The 20,542-nt window shown below is 43.9% G+C and overlaps 1 protein-coding gene and 1 non-coding gene across 2 annotated transcripts; one reads left to right on the plus strand and one right to left on the minus strand.

Moving 5' to 3' along the window:
- Window positions 1-286: 286 nt before the first annotated feature.
- Window positions 287-1,192, minus strand: LOC137320057 (probable G-protein coupled receptor 139). Its single transcript, XM_067981860.1, has one exon. It carries the CDS (start codon window positions 1,190-1,192, stop codon window positions 287-289), a length of 906 nt encoding a protein of 301 aa, XP_067837961.1.
- Window positions 1,193-15,032: 13,840 nt separating this feature from the next.
- On the plus strand, window positions 15,033-15,104 carry trnay-gua (transfer RNA tyrosine (anticodon GUA)). Its single transcript has one exon. It is a non-coding gene; the product is annotated as a tRNA-Tyr (tRNA).
- Window positions 15,105-20,542: the final 5,438 nt, after the last annotated feature.

The raw sequence follows: 20,542 nt of genomic DNA on the forward strand, positions 1-20,542 counted from the left end.
GTTCTGGAAACCAGTGCCCGGTTTAGACCGGTCAAAAGCAGCAGCTAAATTTGCATAATTGATTTGTTTCGATACTAAATAATCGCCATGTGTTTGTTCCAATCCGAGACCGCCTGGCTGAGATCATCGGCCAAGTTAATATTACCCCAAGTACCTTTGATCTCAAACAGTATGATGTCTGAAATGAGGACCAGATGGCCGCTCCCATCGGAGATTCCGTGCACATGTCAAGTGGACAACCTCTGCGAGGTTCCCATAGATGGAATTACGTTTAAGTCCTGTGCGGTTACTTAACGGATTTGAATAAATTAATAATGATGGTCACGGGACTCGTAATAAGATTCTTCAATTGCTCTCGGAACTTACTCTGGGACACTGCATAAATAAACGTGTTTGTGCATGAACTCAAATACCTGAGCATATAGCCGGTCTGCTCCATGATAGTGAAAGGAGCATTGTAATTTGTTTCGGTAAGTTGAGCGTCTGTAAAATTTACAAATATGAACATGACGAATATTACCGCCCATAAGATCATGAAACTAGCAGATATGGTCAGCAGCAAAACGATGGACTTCCTTCGATTTTCCACCTCTGGATCATGCTGATCCTCACTGTTATTTTTTCCACGGAGTCCCCTCCTCACTCTATTGGCCTGCACAATGTGCCTGATGGTTTGAACATTGAGCAGTAAAATCAAGAGAAATGGGAGAAATGGGGTAAGAATAATTTCAAAACACGTGAATGCTATCCATATGGTTAAGGTGTAGAAGCTTGGTTTTATACAGCAGTACCATGGAACATCGTTAATTATCTCACGAGGTTCGAATATAAAGTTGAATGGAGCGTTTTCTATAACACTAAAGGAACACACAACTGTTATAACCACAGCCGCAGTTTTCTCTGTGCAATATTTTTTGGAGAAAGTTTGGTGACAGATGGCCACGAATCGGTCAAATGTGAAAGCGACAGTTAACCAGACAGACCAATCGATGGACATGAAAAGTAGGGCAATATTGACGCTGCAAATAGGAGTGTAGTTCAGGAATGAAAATGGGAAATAAGAGTCCATAATTTCAGACATGACCACTCCAAATATCAGTACAAGTAGATCAGCCACCGCCATGCCCAACAGGTAACGGGTAATGCATTTGGAAAGGCCACAGTTTCCACGGAACAGAACCACAATCGTCATCAAATTAGCTGTAAATAATAGAAAGGGCAATTAATAACTGAAAATGTATTGCTTATTTTTTGGTCACTCGAAACTCTCTCTCTCTCTCGCTTTAAGTTTAGGATTTCTTAAAAGATAAATCCCTTTATGTTTATGGAATCACAGAAAGGTTACGGTACGGAGGGAGGCCATTCGGCCCATCGAGTCCGCGTTGGCTGTAAGCAGGAACAATCCAGCCTCTCCCATTCCCCCCCGTAACCCGCCTTCGCCGCCCGACCCCTGTCGCCGTGCATTTTTTTTTCCCTTCAAGTATTTCTCCAATTCCCCTTTTGAAAGTTATTATTGAATCTGTTTCCACCGCCCTTTCAGGCAGTGGATTCCAGATCATCACAACTCGCTGCGGAACAGAATGATTCCTCATGTCCCCTCTGGTTCTTTTGCCAATTATCTGAAATCTGTGTCCTCTGGTTACCGAACCTCCTGCCAATGGAAACACTTTCTCCTTATTCACTCTATCAAAACCTTCATGATTTTGAACACCTCAATTAAATCTCCCCTTAACCTTCTCTGCTCTGAGGAGAACAAACCAGTTTCACCAGTCTCTACATGACTTTTGATCCTCATCTCTGGTACCATTCTAGTAAATCTCCTCTGCAGCCTCTGTAAGGCCTTGACATTTTCCTATAGTGTGGTGCCCAGAATTGTACAAAATACTCCAGATGAGCTCTAAACCAGCATTTTTAACGCTTTAACACAGCCTTCTTGCTTTTTTACTCTATGCCTCTCTTAATAAATTATATAAACAATTTTACAAAGCTTGTGAATTTCAAATAAAATTGCTGGACTATAACTTGGTGTTGTAAAATTGTTTACAATTGTCAACCCCAGTCCATCACCGGCATCTCCACATCATCTCTTAATAAAGACCATGTTTCCATATGCTGCAAATGAAACCCATCAAAGTAGACATGTGATGTTATCACACCGACGGCAGCAGCAGTGCTACAGATAAAGACTGTTAAAAATTAATAAGACCTGATTAGAACAGGCTTACCGGGAACACCTATCACTGCAAGGATAGGGTAGTAGTTTTTTTCAACCTCTCTGATCACTGGCAGTCCCATTTTCGGAGAGAAGTTACTTTGTTTGTTGCCGTTATAGACTGGTAGTTCTTCTGTTTTCAAAAGAGTCTTATTTATACCAGAGGGAAACCTCAATTGAGGCACAAGCATTAGTTACAGTCCAGTTAACAAACAAATTAAGCCAAGCTACATTGACTCCTACTGCCCAGGGTGGAGGACGTTTTGCAGTGATATTTCATCGTTGAAAGAGTAAGCGGTCCAGAATATTATTTCCAATGAAAAAATATTTCATATTACAACACAATAAGACAGAGAATGGAGAAGTCCAACTCCTGCATGAGTGAAATTGTGGATCAGGTACGGGAGGGTATCTCTGAGATTGTGTCATAAGGACGTGAGGGCATCTCTGCGATAGCGTCATCGGGACTTGAGGGCATCTCTGAGATAGTGTTGCGGGCAAGTGCGGCAATGTCTGCGATGGAGAGAAGTCCAGCCTCCGTTGAGCTTCAAGCACGGCTCACAAATGATGCCATTCAGGCCCTGACAATGGCCGTTCAGACTCAGGGTGAACAAGATTGTCGCCTTAAATAGGCAGGCTGATACTCTCGCACTGGCCTGAAAAGGCTTCATACATGTCCTCCAAACTGATGTCCAGCAGGGTGGTAGGAGTGGTGTGGGCTTGACCCAGGGGAGGGATGATTGCGAAACGGGACGTGGAAGTGGGGACGCCAGTCAAAGCGCTCCCACGTCTCAACCATTGCCCCCCAGACCGTCTCAACCAATACCACAATGCTGCCTCCTCCCCAGCTGGCCGAGTCTGCCCCTGCACAGGTGCAGCTGGAGCAGTCTATTGGGGGCTCCTAACGGTCACCGAAATCGAGAGGGCTTAAGCCCAAAGCATCAAATCGGTCAGGGCATGAACAAGAGCAACCTGACACTACCTCTGCTGCAGCCAAAGGGGAGGCATCACGTAGGAGTAGTCGAGAGCGTAAGGCGAAGATTTTGTGTGCACAAAGGGGTTGCAGAATGTTGTTTGACGGTCGGTCATGGTTTTTTATTTATATTTGCTTTTTGTTAAACTCACATTAAATATTATTATTGTCACCACTACTGCCACGTCTTCGCCATGCTTGACTGGCTTGTGTAATAAGGCCCTTTCATGGGGTTCAGCATGAACGCCAGCATTTGATTCCACCCATTGGGTCACTCTACAGTGGGTCCATGTGTCGTTGCTGGACTCTTTTGTGCAGGGACGGGTGGGGAGGTTCTGGGCTTTTATGGGCGCTCCTGTGTCCAGATGGTGAGGACTCGACTCTCCACACTGGCCCGATATTAGTGCAGCTCCAACAACACTCAAGAAGCTCGACACCATTCTGGACAAAGCAGCCAGCTTGATTAGCACCCCACCCACCACCCTAAACATTCACTCCGTTCACCACCGGCGCACTGTGGCTGCAGTGTGTACCATCCACAGGATGCACTGCAGCAACTCGCCAAGGCTTCTTCGACAGCACCTCCCAAACCCGCGACCTCTGCGACCTCGAAGGACAAGAGCAGCAGGTACATGGGAACAGCACCACCTGCACGTTCCCCTCCAAGTCACACACCATCCCGACTTGGAAATATATTGCCGTTCCTTCATCGTCGCTCGGTCTAAATCCTGGAACTCCCTTCCCAACAGCACTGTGGGAGAACCTTCACCACAGCGACTGCAGCGGTTCAAGAAGGCGGCTCACCACCACCTTCGCAAGGGAAATTAGGGATGGGCAATAAATGCCGGCCTCGCCAGTGACACTCACATCCCATGAACGAATAAAACATTTTTCGGGTATATCCACTCAGTTCTGGTATAACCTCTCAGTCCAGTATATCCTCTGACTGCTGGAACAAATCATGAGAAATGAAACGGATCAGATAAGCAAAGTAAGTTCAGTGGAACATCTCGGCAATAGCAATCATAATATAGTGAGGATTAAAATAATGATTGAGAAAAACGGCCACAAGATTGTCTCCAGCACTCTCTGCTTGCATCTGACGGCCATAAAGACGCTTCTCAGAAAGGCAGACAAGAGATGAATCGCAGCTGGACCTGCTGACGGGAAGTGAAACGGAGCAGATCAGAAATGTCAGCTGTCGGAGAACATCGAGGCAATAGTGATCATAACATAATAAGATTTAAAATAATGATTGAGAAAGACGGCCACACGCCTGTCGGCCCCAATTTATCCCTCTATCTGATGGACAAAAATAGATTTATTAGCATTTTCCACTTTCATTTGCTCGATAATTCACACTTTGGACACTCACACCCTCTTATTTCATGGCCAGGATGTGTATTCTGCAATTTACACACTTTTCCATTCGTTAAGACCCAATTCTGTACCGCAACCTGCAACTGAATATATTGACTGAACACATGTTAAAATCACTTCACACACTCACTCCTCCTGTCCGCACTTGCCTAATGCCTGCTGGGTGCTTATTTATTACATTGATGCGATACTCTGTCCACTTACATATGTGGCACTGATAGCATGACCTTGTGAACTGCACATTGATCCTGGTGTTTCTTGTGATGACTGCAAATATCGAAATAGCTGGGGGCAGAGCACAGTGAGAGAGCAGCAGAAATTCAGGTGTCGTTTGCCTGGTGCTTCTTGATCCACGTTCTGTGGTAAGGATACATCACATCATCTGTATTGCCCTCATCTTCCCTCTCTGTTACCTCCAGTTGCTGGGTTTATCCTTGCACCATTTTTTGAACAAGGGTTTAACATTTGCAATTCTCCAGGCCTCTGGCTCCAACCCCGTATCTATGAATGTTTGAAAGACTCGGGCCAATACTTCCGCAATGTCGACCCGAATTACTGATGAAGCTTTTGTTCAGGTTGGTTATGGCAACACTGGTGACTGCCAGGTACTGAGCTCCGTTACCTTGAATGTGCAAGAAATCGGCACAGATGTGTGGGTGTACCTCAGTGGTACAGCATTTAACTGCAGCTTAAGAGTTCTTTGGTTCAAATCCAGACGTTCCCTTTTAAGTTCTTATCTTGGGACTGAAACCGTCAGTCTGCCTTCTCTGTAGCAGCAGGATTGATGTTTACATCGAATTTACAGCAGGGAAACAGGCCGACTAGTCTCGTTTGGCTCATGCCGTCCTTGTTGCTCCACACGAGCATCCACCATTTTACTTTTTAACTGCATCCTGTTGGGAGTAATACAGTGAGTATGCCTTCCTTGCAGAAGCAGGGTTGTTGTTTACATTGAGTTTACAGCACAGATACAGACTGTTTGACCCAACTGATCTGTGCCAGACTTCATGCTCCACACAAGTCTCCTCGCTCCCTAATTCACTTAACCCAAACTGCACAGTCTTCCATTCCTTTCTCCCCCGTGTGCTTATCGAGTTTCCCATTTAATGTATCGATGTTATTTGTCTCAACTACTACTTAGAGTAGCGAGTTCTACATTCTTGTAACTCTTTGGTAAAGAAGTTTCTCATGAATTCCCTATTGGATTTATGAGTGACTATCTAATATTGATAACCTCTAGTTTTGGAATCTGCTACGAGTGGAAACATTTTCTCCACGTCTTTTTTTTATTCTTTCGTGGACTGTGGGTGTCCTTGGCAAGGTCAGCATTTATTGCCCATCGCTAATTGCCCTTGAGATGGTGATGGTAAGCCGCCTTCTTGAAACGCTGCACTACACGTCGTGAAGGTTCGCCCATAGTGCTGTTAGGTGGAGAGTTCCAGAATTTTGACCCAGCGACGATGAAGGAACGGCGATATATTTCCAAGTTGGGATGGTGTGTGACTTGGAGGGGAACGTGCAGGTGGTGTTGTTCCCATAATTCATCCACCCGATCAAAGCTATTTATTATGCTAATACCACTACCATGTTAACCATCAGCCTTCTGTTTTCCAGAGAATAGAGCCCCAGCCTGTTCAATCTTTACTGATAGGTATTATTTTTCAGCTTTGGCATCATCCTGCTGAATTTTTTTGCACCTTCGCCAATTCCTCTATATCCTTTTTATAATCGGGAGAGCTGAACTGTTCGCAGCACACCAAGTGTGAGATGGAAACCAGAACTGTGCACAGTGCTCCAAGTGTGGTCTTACCAAGGTTCTATATTTTCTTAACATAACTTCTTTGCTTTTCAATTCTTTCACCCAAGAAATGAACCCCAGTGTTTGTTTTGCATTTTTTATGGCGTGACTACTTTCAGCGATTTGTTTATCTGTAGTCCGAGATCCATTTGCTGCTCTGTCCCATTTCGACTCCTGTTATCCCAGTAATATGTGGTCCCCTTCGTCTTTCAACCAAAATGCAACATCTCACACTTAACTAGATTGAAATTCATTTGCCAATTACAGGCCCATTCTGCAAGTTTATAAATGTTTTTTTGCACTTTAACCCATTCTCCCTTTGCATTTACTCTCCTCCCCAATATCGTGCTGTGCGCAAATTTTGAAATTGTACTTCCGATTCCTGAGTCCAAATCGTTGACATAAATGGTGAATAACAGTGCTTCCAGCACAGATCACTGTGCAATACCACTTCACACGTTTGCCAACCTGTGTAGCCACGCTTAACCCCAACTCTCTTATTTTCTGTTTTGCAGCCAGCTTACTACCCATTCTGCCAGCTGTCCCCGAACTCCACACTCTCTGACCTTAGTCATGAGTCGACAATGCGATAACTGATCGAAGGTATTTTGAAAATTCCAAGAAATTACATCTACTACATTACCCTTGTCTACTTTTTCTGTTACTACTTCATATAATTCAGTAAAGTTGATCATGCATGCGTTTCGTTTGTGATATCCGTGCTGACTGCTCTTAGTTATATTTTTGTTATGTAGATTGTGTTCTTTTACCTCATTGAGTAAAGATTCCATTATCTTTCCCATCACTGTCGTTAAGCTACCTGATCCGTTATTCCCTGGACTCGTTGCATCTTCCCTTTCTATTTTAGGACTCACGTTACCTGTCCACCAGTCCTCTGGCAATATTCATATTCTAATAATTTTTATATGAATGCAATAGTGCCTCTTCTATCTCTTCCCTAACTCCTTTTAACATGCAATCCATCCGGACAGGGGGTATTATTCACTCTAAGTTTGATTAGTTTATTAATTATCTCGCCCTTTCTTTCTAAACAGTCTTTATACCTTTTCTTATCTCTTCTTCTAATGTCTTAGTGAATGGAAATCCGTTTCCAGTGGTGTGCCACAGGGCTCAGTGTTGGGTCCATTGCTGTTTGTGGTATATATTAATGATTTGCACTTAAATATAGGGGGAATCATTTGCAAATTTGCCAGACGACACAAAAAGTGGCTGTGCATTTGACAGTGAAGAGGATAGCTGTAGATTCCAAGAAGATATCAATGGGTTGGTGGAGTGGGTGCAAAAGTGGAAAATAGAGTTCAACCCGGTGGAGTGTGAGTTAATGCACTGAGAGAGGGCAAACAGTAAAAGGGAATACGCAGTAAACGGGAATAGATTGAGAGCGGGAGAGGAAGTGAGAGACCTTGGAGTGCATGGGCACAGGCCCCTCAAGGTGGCAGTACGGGTCGATAAGATTGTCAAGAAGGCATACGGAATGCTCTCCTATTAGCCGAGGTATAGAATGCAAAAGCAGGGATGCAATGATGGAACTGTATAAAACTCTGGTAAGGTCACAGTTGGAGTATTGTGCACAGTTCTGCTCACCACATTACAGGAATGATGTAATTGTCTGTAGAGAGTGCAGAGAAGATTTACAAGAATGTTGCCAGGGCTTGAAAATTGCAGCTACCAGGAGAGATTGGATGGGCTGGGGTTGTTTTCCTTGGAGCAGAGGAGGCTGAGGGGAGACTTGATTAAGGTGCACAACATTTTGAGGAACCTCGACAGAGTAGACAGGAAGTACCTGTTTCCCCTAGCGGAGAGTTCAAGAACTAGAAGGTATAGATTTAAGCTGATTGGCGGACGGATTGGAGGGGACATGAGAAAACAATTTTTTACCCCGAAGGTGATGCGTGTATGGAATTCGCTGCCCGAATTCGTGGTCGAGGCAGGGCCCGCCAACTCTTCTAAAAAGCACCTGGACCTGCACCTAATGTGCTGTAAGCTGCAGGACTACAGACTGGGTGCTGGAAGGTGGGATTCGTACGGTCATCTGGTTGTTCTTAGAGATGGTGCGGACTCGATGGGACGAATGGACACTATCTGTGCTGTATCTTTTCTATGGTTCTATGGTTCTATGTCCTGCCCACATTGTTCTCCTCCCTGGTAAATACTGTGGCAAAGTAATAATTCAATATCCCTGCCGTTTCATTGTCATTAACTGTGACTTTAGCTCGTCTATCCCCTGTTGGCCCCATCCCTATCCTTATTTTTTTTTGTTATTGATGAGTCTATAGAATAATTCACTATTTCTTATTATATTTCTTGGTAATTTAATTTTGTAGTTCCTTTCTGCTTTCCTGATTGTTTTTTAGACATCGTTCCCAACCTCTTCGTTTTCCCCTTTGTCATCCTTTCCTTTAGTGTCCATGTACTTAGAATATGCCTTTGTTTAGTTTTAATTTTACCCTCATCTCTTTATTCATTCATGGTGTTCCATTATTGGCTTGTTTGTTCTTGTTTTTTAGAGGAATATATTTCTCTTGAACACTAATGATCACCGTTTCAAATAATTCCCACTCCTGTTCGACATGTTTTCAATTAATTTTCCGAGTTCACCTTCCCGAGTTCCATTCTAGTCCCCTCAAATTTAGTGTGTTTCCAATCTATTAATTTGGGCTTTGTCTTTCTTCATACTTTCTCAATCTTTTACGGTGGAAGGATTGAAGGAATGAGTGTGTGAGTGAGTGATCGTGTGAGTGAGTGACTTCGAGAGGGCGACATATAGAGCAGGCAGGCGCGATGAAATGACAAAAGTGAGGCAAGCAGACGAGAGAGGAATCACTGCTGGATCCAGTAATGGGAAATGAAACGGAGCAGATAAGAGAAGTTAAAGTAGGAGAATATCTTTGTTTGTGCATCGCATCCGTACACAATAGTGTGACTCACTCCATTCATGAAACATTTCTGATTGCCGTAATTATTTGACTCCCAGAATAACTGATAAAGTATTCTTTTTCGGTAGGTCCTTGTGTGTGCAACAGTGCTCGATAGTGGTGGGGGTGTAGCTCAGTGGTAGAGCATTTGATTGCAGATTTTGAGGGCTTTGGTTCGAATCCAACCACGCCCTTACATTTTTAAATGCTAATTTTGGGAATCAAAGGTTCAGTCTGCCTTCCCTGCAGCAGCAGAATTGTTGTTTGCATCGTGTTGCATTGAATCCACAGCACATAAAGAAGCGACTCATCTCGATTTGACGTTCTCGGTTGCTAAGCACGAGCCTCCTCCCTCCCTATTTTATCTCACTCTCTCACCCTTCCCTTCCATTCCTTTCTCCTTCATCTGCATATCTCGCTTCCCCTTTAATGTATCTATGCCATTTGCTTCAACTATCCCTTTTGGTAGAGAGTTCTACATTCTTACCAAGCTTTGGATAAATAAATTTAGCCTCAATTCCCTATTGGATTTATGAGTGACTATCTTATATTTATGACCTCTAGTTTTGGACGCACCCACAATTGGAAATATTTTATCCACGTCAACCCTATCAAACCCTTTCATAATCTTAAAGATCTCTCTCAGGCAACCACTCAGCATTCTCTTTTCGAGTGAAAACAGCTCCAACCTGTTTAGTATTATTGGTAAGTCTATCCTCAATTTCTACTATGATCTGTGGGAATCTTTTTTGTTCCTTTGCGAATTCCTCGCTTTTCTGCTTGAATCTCGAGAATAAGAACTGTTCGCATTACTCCAAGTGTAGTCTAACCAAGGTTATTTACCAATCTAAAATAACTTCTCTGCTTTTCAATTGCATTCTTTCGCAGTCCCAGCAGCGATCCTTTTGGAACACAACTTTTCATTTTTGCCAGTCTGAGTAACAACCCTTAACCCCTACTCTCTCTTTTCTGTTTTGCAGCCAGCTTGCTCTCCATTCTGCTACCTGTCATCTGACTCCACAGCCTCTGACCTTAGTCATGAGTCGACATTGAGGTAGCTCAGCAAAGGCCTTTTTAAAATCCAAATATATTACATCTACTACATTACCCTACTCTTTCTGTTACTTCTTCAAATGTATCAATAAGTTCGGTCAAGCGTCAATTTTCCTTCTGAAATTCATGCTGATTATTCTTTCTTATATTTTAGTTTTCTGGATATTTTTCGATTACATCATTGAATGATGATTCCATTATCTTTACTAACACTTTAAGCTAACTGGTTTGTAGTTCCCTGGGTTTGTTGTATCTCCCCTTCTTATTTTCGAATAACATTAGCCGTCCGCCTATCCTCTGGCACTATTCCCTTTTTTAATGAATGTTTACAGATATGTAATAGTACCTCTGCTGCCTCTTCTCTAACTTCATTAAATGTGCGCGAGGACAATCGATCCTGATCGGGGCTCTTATCCTTTCTAAGTTTGATTCGTTTATCAATTATCTTTTATCTGTTGTATTGAAATTGCCAGCCTTTCTACTTCCTCCTTTTTTACTGTGACTTGGGCAGCATCTTCTTCCTTGATAAAGACAAATGGAAATTACTCATTTAGTACCTCTGCCTCCATGTGTAGATCTCCTTTTTGGTCCCGAATCGGCCCCATCCGTCCTCTGACCACTCGTCTACTATTTATATGCCTTTCAAAGACTTTTGGATTCCATTTTATATTAGTTACCAGTTTATTCTCAATCTCTCTCTTTGCCCCTCTTATTTCCATTGTCACTTCATAGAAACATCGAAATAATGGCTGATCCTCCATCTCAATACCATATTCTCGATCTCTCCCCATACCGCTTGATGCCTTTTGTATCGAGAAATCCATCTAGCTCCTTGTTAAATATAATCAGTGATTTGGACTCCACAGCCTTCTGTGGTGGAGAATTCCACAGCTTCACCACCCTCTGAGTGAAGAAATGTGTTCTCATCTCAGTCATAAATGTCCTACCACGTATCCTGAGATTGTGACCCCTCGTTCTGGCCACCCCAGCCATGGGAAACGTCCTCCATGTATGCAGTTTGTCTAGCCCTGTCAGAATTTTGTATGTTTCAATGAGATCCCATCTCATTCTTCAAAACTAAAGCGAATACAGGAGGAGCCGATCTAATCTCTCCTCATAAAACAGTCCTGCCATTCCAGGAATCAGTCTGGTGAACCTTCGCTGCACCCCCTCCATTGCAAGTATATCCTTTCTTAGGTAAGGAGACCAAAACTGCACACAATAGTCCAGATGTGGTCTCAACAAGGCTCTGTATAAATGCAGGAAGATATCCTTGCTCCTGGAGTCAAATCCTCTTTCAAGTAAGGCCAAATTACCATTTGCCTTCCTAACTGCTTGCTGCACCTCCATGTTTGCTTTCAGTGACTGGTGTACAAGGCCACCCAGGTTCCTTTGTATACAAACTTTTCCCAATCTATCACCATTTAAATAATTGTCTGCCTTTCTGATTTTCCTTACGAAGTGGATAACTTCACATTTATCCACATTAACCTGCATCTCCCACTCACTCATCTTGTCTGAATCCTCCTCACAACATAAAGTCCCACCGAGTTTTGTGTCGTCAAAAAAGTTGCAAATATTACATTTGGTTCTCTCATCCAAATCATTGATGTATACATATATATATATATATATAGTGAATAAATGGGGCCCAAACACTGATCCCTGCGGTACCTCTCTAGTCACAACCTGCCACCCCGAAAAAGATCCATTTATTACTACTCCCTGTTTCCAGTCTGTTAACCATTTCTCAATCCATGCCATTATATTACACCAATCCCATGTCCTTTAATTTTGCACACTAACCTCTTATGTGGGACTTTATCAAACCTCTAAACTTTCCGTACTCAGCCTGGTTCTCACTTGGATTAACAACCTGACATCTGTCAGGCGCCCCCTTTCTCTGCTTCATCATACTCTCTATCTCTTTCGTCATCCAAGGAGCTCTGGCTTTCGTTGCCCTACCTTTCCCGGTCGTGGGAATGTCCCCAGACTGTACCCGAACCATCAACTCCTCAAAGGCCGCCCATTGACTGATTATAGTTTTGATTCCAATTTCCCCGGGCCGGATCCGTTCTCAACGCATTGAAATTGACCCTCTTTCAATCAAGAATTTTGTCTCTTGATTGCTCCTTCTCCTTTTCCATTGCTATTCTAAACATTATGATACACTGATCACTGTTCCATAAATGTTACCCCAATGAATCTTGCACCATATTAACCACCTCATTCCCTCGAACCAGTTCACGCATTGCCTCCGAACTAACAGGTTACAGTTGCTTCACACACGAGCTCCTCCTGCCACACTTGCCTAATGCCTGCTGGATGCATCTTTATTATATTCTGTACACTTACATATGTGGCACTGATTGCATGATCTTGGAAAACGAAACATCGATCCTGGCATTGCATTTATTGATTGCAAGTTTCTAAAGAGCTGGGGGTAGAGCACAGTGAGAGAGCAGTTAACTGCAGCTGGAGAAGCCTCTGGTTCAATTTCAGGTGTTGCTTGGCTGGTGCTTCTCGTTCTGCGTTCTGTGGTAAGGATGTGTTCAGTGAAGCTGAGTGACCAGGCTTTCCATGTGGAGTTGTGCATCACGTCTGTACACAATTGTGTGACTCACTCCATTCATGAAACGTTTCTGATTGCCTTAATTATTTGTCTCACAGAATAACTTGATGAAGCTTCTTTTCATGTTGGTGATATCAACATTGGTGACTGCCAGCTACTGAACTCCATTACATTGCGTGTGAGTGTAGTTCAGTGGCGGAGCGTTTACGTGCAGATTTTAGAGATCTTTGGTACAAATCCAAGTGCGGCCTTTTTAAGTGCATCTTTTGGGGAGTCATACAGTCATTCTGCCTTCGCTACAGCTTTCGGATTGTTGATGTATGAATTTGCCGCACAGATACAGGCCATTTGACCCAACGGGTCTGTGCCAGCCTTTATGCTTCACACAAGACTCCTCTCTCCCTCCATTATTCACTTACCCCTATCCACACACTCTCCCATTCCTTTCTCCCGCGTGTGATTATCTAGTTTCCCATTTTATGTATCTGTATTATTTGCCTCAACTACTCCTTGTGGCAGCGAGTTCCACATCCTTGCAACTCTTTGGGTAAAGATGTTTCTCATGAATTCTCAATTGTATTCATTGGTGACTATCTTCTTTTGATAAACTCTAGTATTGGAGTCCCCTACGAGTGGAAATATTTTCATGACGTCGACCCCATCAAACCCTTTTGTTATCCACAGACCTCCATCATGTCAGCCATCAGCCTTCTCTTTTCCAGAGAAAAGAGCCGCAGCCTGTTCAATCTTTACTGAGAGGTTTTATCTTTCAGTTCTTGCATCATCCTTTTTTGCAACTTCGCCAATTCCTCTGTGTTCTTTTTATAATTGGGAGACTAGAACTGCTCACAGTGCTCCAAGTGTGATATGGAGACCGGAACTGTGCACAGTACGACAAGGGTGGTGTAACCAAGGCTCTATACATGCTAAACGTAACTTGTTTGCTTTTCAACTGTATTGTTTTTTGGAGGAATATATTTCTCTTGAACTCTATTGATCACCGTTTCAAATATTTCCCACTCCTGTTCCACATTTTTGTCAACTTATTTTCCGAGTTCACCTTCCCAAGTTCCAGTCTGATTCCCTCAAAATTAGTGTGCTTCCAATCAATTAATTTGGTCTTTGTCTTTCTTAATACTTTCTCAATCTTTTACGGTGGAGGGATTGAGGGAGTGAGTGTGTGAGTTAGTGAGCGCGAGAGGGCGACATATGGAGCAGGCAGGAGCGATGAAATGACAAAGGGAGGCAGGCTGATAAGGGAGGACTCACTGTTGGATCGAGTAATGGGAAATGAAACGGTGCAGATAAGAAAAGTAAATGTAGGAGAATATCGAGGCACAAGTGTTCAGGTTTAAAATAGTGATTGAGAAAGACGACCACAAGCCTGTCGCCAGCACTTTCTGCTTGCATCTGACGGACGAAAAGAGACTTTTCAGAATTTTCCACTTTCATTTCCTAGAGGATTCACACTTTGGACACTCGCAGCCGCTTATATCATGGTCTGGATGTGAATTCTGCATTTTGCACACTTTTCCATTCGTTAAGACCCACTTCTGTTCCGTAACCTGTGACTGAATGTATTGAGTTATCAAAGGTTACAGTCACTTCACACACTATCTCCTCCTGCCGGCACTTGACGAATGCCTGCTCGATGCTTATTTATTACAATGATTGGATATTCTGTGCACTTCCATATATGGCACTGAGAGTATGATAATTTGAAACTGCTCATTGAACACCGTGTTTCTTGTGTGGACTGCAAAAATCTAAGGAGCTGGGGGCAGAGCACAGTGAGGGAGCATTTGACTGCAGCTGGAGAATCCTCTGGTGAAAATTCAGCTGTCGTTTTCCTGGTGCTTCTCGTTCCACGTTCTGTGGTAAGGATGTGTTCACTGAAGCTCAGTGACAAGGCTTTCCATGTTGGGTTGTGCATCGCATCTATACACAACAGTGTGACTCACTCCATGCATGAAACATTTCTGATTGCCGTAATTATTTGACTCCCAGAATAACTGATGAAGTTTCTTTTTCGGTTGGTCCAATCAACATTGATGACGGCCAGTTGTTGAGATCAGTTAACTTTGTGTGCAAGAATATTAACCAGAAGTGGGGGTGTAGCTCAGTGGCAGAACATTTGACTGTAGATCAAGAGGTCTTTGGTTCAAATCCAAGCGCCCACTTGCATTTTTAAATGCTTATTTTGGGAGTCGGACATTAATTCTCTCAATCATCAGCAAAGTGACGGAAGGTGTCGTCGACAATGCTATCAAGCGGCACTTGCTCATCAACAACCTGCTCACCGATGCTCAGTTTGGTTTTCGCCAGGACCAGACGGCTCCAGACCTCATTGCAGACTTGATCCAAACGTGGACAAAAGAGCTGAATTCCAGAGGTGAGGTGAGAGTGACTGCCCTTGACATCAAGGCAGCATTTGACCGAGTGTGGTACCAAGGAGCCCGAGAAAAATTGAAGTCAATGGGAATCAGGAGAAAATTCTCCAGTGGCTGGAGTCACACCTCGCACAAAGGAAGATGGTCGTGGTTGTTGGAGGCCAATCATCTTAGCCCCAGGACATTTTTGCAGGAGTTCCTCACGGCAGTGTCCGAAGCCCAAACATCTTAAACAGCCTCATCAATTACGTTCCCTCCATCCTAAGGTCATAAATGGGGATGTTCACTGCTGATTGCACGGTTTTCAGTTCTATTCGCAACCCCACAGAAAATGAAATTGTCCGTGCCCGCATGTCAGTGTACAGATTACCGCATCACTGTGATAAATAAGCATCCAGCAGGCAATACACAAGTGTGGACAGGAGCAGTCAATGTATGAATTAACTCTAACATGTGTTAAGTGAATATATCCAGTTGCATGTCACGGAACAGAAGTGGGTCTTAATGAATTTTAAAATGTGTAAATTGCAGAAATCACACCCTGACCACGAAATTAGAGGCTGTTAGTGTCCAAAGTGTGAATTGCCCAAGAAATTGAAGTGGAAATTGCTGAACAGCGTCTTTTTGGTCGTGAGATGCATGCATAAAATGCTGGCGACAGGCTTGTGGCCGTCTTTCTTAATCATTATTTCAAATCTTATTATGTTATGATCACTACTACCTCGATGTTCCCGAAACTTACTTCTATCTGCTCCGTTTCAATTCCCTTTACTATATCCAGTAGTGAGAGGATATATAAGAACTGAGAGGATATAATTGAGCTGAGCGGATGCACGAGAACTGAGAGGATATACTCGAACTGAGAGGAAATACTAGAACTGAGAAGATAAACGAGAACCGAGAGGATATACTAGTTCTGAGAGGATATACTCATTCCAGTGCATGTGTGAAAACGCACAAAGCGTGATACACAAGCTTGGTGAGCGGCAGTCGCAAATAGCCACATGGGAATGCGATGTTGTCGCAGCAACGGAGACCTGGCTCAAAAAGAGCAGGATTGGGTGCTGAATATTCCTGGGTACAAGGTGTTCAGGAAAGATAGTGAAGGAAAGAATGGAGGGGTGTGGCAGTATTGATTAAGGAGAATATTGCAGTACTGGAGTGAGATGATGTCCTGGAGGGGTCAAAGAGTGAATTTATTTGATTAAGAAATAAAAGAGTTGCCATTACACTACTGGGTGTATTCTATAAGCCACCAACCAGTGGGAAGGAGATAGAGGAGCAAATTTTGCAGGGAAATCATGGGCCAAGTGGAGCTAGTGTCAGTGGGGGAGCATTTAGTGAGCAGCGACCATAATATCATAAGGTTTAAAGTAGCTATGGGAATTGACATGGATCAATCTAAAGTAAAAATACTCAATTGAAGGAGGGCAAATTTCAATGGGATGAGAACAGATCTGGCCCGGGTAAAATGTCCAAGATGGTGGCCGCGCCGGCCGCCATTTTGTCCAAGATGGTGGCCGCGTTGGCCCCCATTTTGTCCAAGATGGTGGCCGCGTTGGCCGCCATTTTGTACAAGATGGTGGCCGCGCTCAACACCATTTTGTCCAAGGTGGACTCAGCGCTTGGCGCCGTTTTGTCCATGCTGTCCCCGTGCCATAACACATAGAAATATATAAATACATTATAAATATATAGATTATATATATTATAAATCAAGTTGTTGCTGTGGTGTTGTTTTTTGTGGTGGTGGTCCAAACACAAAGGCCGCCGCTCTGGCATCACTCTGGCATGCCCGGCTGCACTCTGGGCTCACTCTGGGCTGACTGGCTGCACTCTGGGATGTCTGGCTGCTCTCTGCCATCACTCTGGGGTCACTGGAACATTTTGGGGTCACTGCGTTCCATATCACACTGAAATATATAAATACATTATAAACATTATTTCCTTTCTCACTTACCCTCTGAACTTTCTATATTCTATCTGGTTCTCACTTGTGTTATCAACCTAACATCTATCATACGTCCCTTTCTTCCGTTTCATCTTACTCACTATCTCTTTAGTCATCCAGGGAGCTCTGGCTTTGGTTGCCCTAACTTTCTCCCTCTGACTGCAACGTTCGAAACAGCTGGGGACAGAGCACAGTGAGAGAGCATTTGACTGCAGCTGGAGAAATCTCTGGTTGAAATTCAGGTGACGTTTGGCTGCTGCTTGTAGTTCCGCGTCCTGTGGTAAGGATGTGTTCACTGAAGCTTAGTGACAATCCTTTCCATGTTAGGTTGTGCATCGCATCTGTACACAATAATGTGACTCACGCCATTCATGAAACATTGCTGATGACCGTAGGTCGTTGTCGCCCAGATTAACTGATAAACATTGTATTCACGTTGGACCTATCAATGACGATAACTGCCACTTACTGTTTTTAATATGACGCTCAACAGATGTCGGGGTGTAACTCAGTGGTCGAGCATTTGACTGCAGATCAAGAGATCTTTGGATTATATCAAGACGCCCCTCTCGTTTTTAAATTCTTACCTTTTTTATACTTCATTCCTAGGATGTGGGCTTCGCTGGCAAGGCCAGCATTATTGCCCATTCCTAATTGCTCATGAGACGTTGGTGATGAGCCACTTTCTTGAATCGCTTCTGTCCCTGCAGTGAAGGTTCTCCCACAGTGCTGTTAGGTAGGGAGTTCAAGGATTTTGACCCAGCGACAATGAAGGAACAGCGATCTATTTCCAAGTCGGGATGGTGTGTGACTTAGAGTCTTCGAGAGTCATAGAGTTATACAGCACGGATAGAGGCCCTTCGGCCCATCGTGTCCGCGCCGGCCATCAAGCCCAGTCTCATCTAATCCCATATTCCAGCATTTGGTCCGTAGCCTTGTATGCTATGGCATTTCAAGTGCTCATGCAAATGCTTCTTGAATGTTGTGAGGGTTCCTGCCTCCACAACCCTCTCAGGCAGTGAGTTCCAGACTCCAACCACCCTCTGGGTGAAAAAGTTCTTTCTCAAATCCCCTCTAAACCTCCCGCCTTTTACCTTGAATCTATGTCCCCTTGTTGTAGAACCCTCAACGAATGGAAAAAGCTCCTTAGTATCCATCCTATCTATGTCCCTCATCATTTTGTACACCTCAATCATGTCCCCCCTCAGCCTCCTCTGCTCCAAGGAAAACAAACCCAATCTTCCCAGTCTCTCTTCATAGCTGAAACGCTCCAGCCCTGGTAACATCCTGGTGAATCTCCTCTGCACCCTCTCCAAAGCGATCACATCCTTCCTGTAGTGTGGCGACCAGAACTGCACACAGTACTCCAGCTGTGGCCGAACTGACTTGGATGGGAGCGTGCAGGTTATGTTGTTCCGAAGTGCCTGCTGCCCTTGTTCTTCTAGGTGGTAGAGGTTGCGGTTTTGGGAGGAGCTTTCAATGAAGCCTTGGCACATAAAATTGTGACAGGGCTCGACAGGCTGAATGTAGGGAGGATGTTTGCCTTGGCTGGAGGGTCCAGAAGGAAGGGTCACAGTCTCAGAATAGGGGGAAGGACGTTTTGGACTTAGATGAGGAGAAATTTCTTCATTCAGAGGGTGGTGAACCTGTGGAATTCTCCACCACAGAAGGCTGTGGAGGCCGAATCACTGAATATATTTAAGGAGGAGCTAGGTCGATTTCTTGAAACAAAAGGCATCACGGGGTATGGGGAGAGACTGGGAATATGATGTTGAGATCGAGGATCCGCCATGATCACATTGAATGGCAGTGCATGCTCGCAGGTCCGAACGGCCTACTTCTGCTCCTATTTTTGATATTTCAATGTTTCTATATTTCAAGTTGCTGCAGTGCAACCTTTGGATGGTACACACTGCAGCCATGGTGCGCCGGTGGAGGAGGGAGTGAATGTTTAATGCAGTGATGGGGTGCCATTCAAGCGGGCTGTTTTGTCGTGGATGGAGTGGAGCCTCTTGAGTGTTGTTGGAGCTGCACTCATCTAGTGGAGAGTATTCAGTCACACTCCTGCAAATTTTTCGTTTCAACTACTTATCCAGTTCCCTTTGAAAAGCCATGATTGAATCTGCCTCCACCACCCCCTCGGGCAGTGCATTCCAGATCCTAACCACTCGCTGTGTAAAAAAAGTTTTTCCTCATATCATCTTCAGTTCTTTTGCTCATGACCTTAAATCTACGTCCTCTGCTTCTTGACCCTTCCGCCAATGGGAACAGTTTCTCTCCATCTATTGTGTCTGGTCCCTTCATGATTTTGAATACCTGCATCAAATCTCCTCTCAACCTTCTCTGTTCCAAGGAGAACAACCCCAGCTTCTCCAGTCTATCCACGTAACTAAAGTCCTTCATCCCTGGAATCATTCTAGTAAATCTCTTCTGCACCCTCTCTAAGGCCTTTCCATCTTTCCAAAAGTGTGGTGTCCAGAACTGGACACAATCCTCCAGTTGTGGCCGAACCAGTGTTTTATAAAGGATCATAAAGACTTCCTTGCTTTTGTACTCTATGACTCTATTTCTAAAGCCCAGGATCCTGTTTGTTTTTTGAACCACTTTGTCAACCTGCCCTGCCACCTTCAGTGATTTGTGTATATATACTCCCAGATCTCTCGGCTCCTGTACCCCTTTTAGAGTTGTGCCCTCTAGTTTACATTGCCTCTACTCGTCCTCCTACCGAAATGTATCACTCCGTATTTTCTGTGTTAAATTTCATCTGGCACGTGTCCGCTTATGCCACCAGCCTGTCTCTCTCCTCTTGAAATCTATCACTATCTTTGTCACTGTTTACTACCCTTCCAAGTTATTTATCATCTGCAAATTTTGAAATTGTGCCCTGTGCACCCAGGTCTAAATGATTAATATATATCAAGAAAAGCAATGGTCCCAGCACTGACCTCTGAGGAACATCACTGTACATCTCCCTCCAGAACGAAAAATAACCGTTCACCACTATTCTCTGTTCCCTGTTCCTTTGCCAATTCTCTATCAGTGTTGATACTTACCCGTTTATTCCACGGGCCGCAATCTTGATAAAAAACTTGACGAGCGGCAGTTTATCAAACGCCTTTTGAAAGTCCAGATGCACCACATCAACTCTCATTGACCCTCTTTGTTACCTCATCAAATACCCTATCACGTTATTTAGCGCGAATTCTCTTTAACAAATCCGTGCTGGCTTCCCTAATGAATTCACACTCGAACAAGTGACTGTAAATTCTGTCCCGGA

Source organism: Heptranchias perlo, unplaced genomic scaffold, assembly GCF_035084215.1.
Source record: "Heptranchias perlo isolate sHepPer1 unplaced genomic scaffold, sHepPer1.hap1 HAP1_SCAFFOLD_97, whole genome shotgun sequence".
Classification (NCBI taxonomy): domain Eukaryota; kingdom Metazoa; phylum Chordata; class Chondrichthyes; order Hexanchiformes; family Hexanchidae; genus Heptranchias; species Heptranchias perlo.

What these genes read in the sequence shown, in the direction of transcription:
- LOC137320057 (XM_067981860.1), bottom strand. Translation starts at nt 1,192, where the DNA reads ATGACGATTGTGGTTCTGTTCCGTGGAAACTGTGGCCTTTCCAAATGC.